The sequence below is a fragment of the Pyrgilauda ruficollis genome, unplaced genomic scaffold, assembly GCF_017590135.1.
Source record: "Pyrgilauda ruficollis isolate IOZ18807 unplaced genomic scaffold, ASM1759013v1 scaffold1332, whole genome shotgun sequence".
NCBI lineage: Eukaryota > Metazoa > Chordata > Aves > Passeriformes > Passeridae > Pyrgilauda > Pyrgilauda ruficollis.
In genome coordinates this window covers 2,984-4,541 of record NW_024511789.1, presented here as the reverse complement: position 1 = coordinate 4,541, position 1,558 = coordinate 2,984, and the positions used below count along the sequence as shown (strand labels likewise).

The 1,558-nt window shown below is 66.4% G+C and overlaps 1 protein-coding gene across 1 annotated transcript in view; it reads right to left on the bottom strand.

Moving 5' to 3' along the window:
* Positions 1–1,056: 1,056 nt before the first annotated feature.
* LOC121349144 (cAMP-specific 3',5'-cyclic phosphodiesterase 4A-like) overlaps positions 1,057–1,558 on the bottom strand; it is a gene marked incomplete at both ends in the record, with an annotated part of 3,436 nt that continues 2,934 nt past the window's right edge. The window contains one exon of the mRNA XM_041459269.1: positions 1,057–1,239. Within this exon, the coding sequence (XP_041315203.1) occupies positions 1,057–1,239 (183 nt within the window). The remainder of the gene's footprint in view (positions 1,240–1,558) is intronic.

Genomic DNA, 1,558 nt, shown 5'->3' with positions numbered 1-1,558 from the left:
GAGGGGACAGCACTGGGGACAGGGGGACACTGAGGGGACAGCGGGACACTGAGGGGACACTGAGGGGACAGCGGGGATAGGGGGGACACTGAGGGGACAGCACTGGGGACAGGGGGACACTGAGGGGACAGCGGGGACAGGGAGGGGACACCATTGGGGACACCACTGGGGACAGCAAGGCGACACTGAGGGGACAGGGAGGACAGCGAGGGGACACTGGGGACAAACAGGGGACACTGAGGGGACACCACTGGGGACAGCATTGGGGACAGGGGGGGAACACTGGGGACACTGAGGGGACAGCGAGGGGACAGCACTGGGGACAGGGAGGCAACAGAGAGGGGACACTGGGGACAGCGGGGACAGCAGGGACACTGAGGGGACAGGGGGACAGCACTGGGGACAGTGAGGGGACAGGGGACATCAAGGGCAGCAGGGACATTGGGGACATCAGAGGGGACACTGCGGACAAGCAGGACATCGCTGGGGCACCTTGGGGACACCGCAGGGAGCTGCACCTGTGACTCCTTGCTGGTGGCACTGGCACACCTGGGGCTGTCCCCATGTCCCCCCAGGTGTCCCCAGGTGTCCCCAGGTCCCCATGTCCCCATGTCCCCAGGTGTCCCCATGTCCCCAGGTGTCCTCATGTCCCCCCAGGTGTCCCCAGGTGTCCCTCACCTGGGAGCTCTCCACGGAGGCGCTGTGTTTGTCGCACATGGGGCTGATCTGTGTCCCCCCCAGGTGTCCCCAGGTGTCCCCATGTCCCCAGGTGTCCCCATGTCCCCAGGTGTCCCCATGTCCCCTCACCTGTGAGCTCTCCACCGACACGCTGTGTTTGTCACACATGGGGCTGATCTGTGTCCCCAGGTGTCCCCATGTCCCCAGCCCAGGTGTCTCCACGTCTCCCCAGGTGTCCCCAGGTGTCCCCATGTCCCCCCAGGTGTCCCCATGTCTCTCACCTGCGAGCTCTCCACGGAGGCGCTGTGTTTGTCGCACATGGGGCTGATCTGTGTCCCCATGTCCCCATGTCCCCAGGTGTCCCCAGGTGTCCCTCACCTGGGAGCTCTCCACGGACGCGCTGTGTTTGTCGCACATGGGGCTGATCTCCAGGCCCTGCTCGCGCTCCCGGTCCCCCTGCCTGAAGAACTCCTCCATGATGCGCTCCGTCCACTGCCGGTACAGCCCCAGCGGCTTCGTGGGGTTGCTCAGGTCGGCGCAGTGCACCATGTTCCGCAGCACCTGGGGACACGCGTGTCACCTGGGCACACCTGAGTCACCTGGGACACCTGGGGCTGCCAGGGACACCTGGGGACACGCGTGTCACCTGGGGCTGCCAGGACACCTGGGGACAGCCAGGGACAGCCAGGGACACCTGGGGCTGCCAGGGACACCTGGGGACACACGTGTCACCTGGGGACACCTGAGTCACCCGGGCCACCTGGGGCTGCCAGGGCACCTGGGGACACCTGGGGACACGCCTGTCACCTGGGGACACCTGGGTCACCTGAGTCTGGCAGGGACAGGCAGGGACAACTTGGGGACAGGGATGTCACCAGGG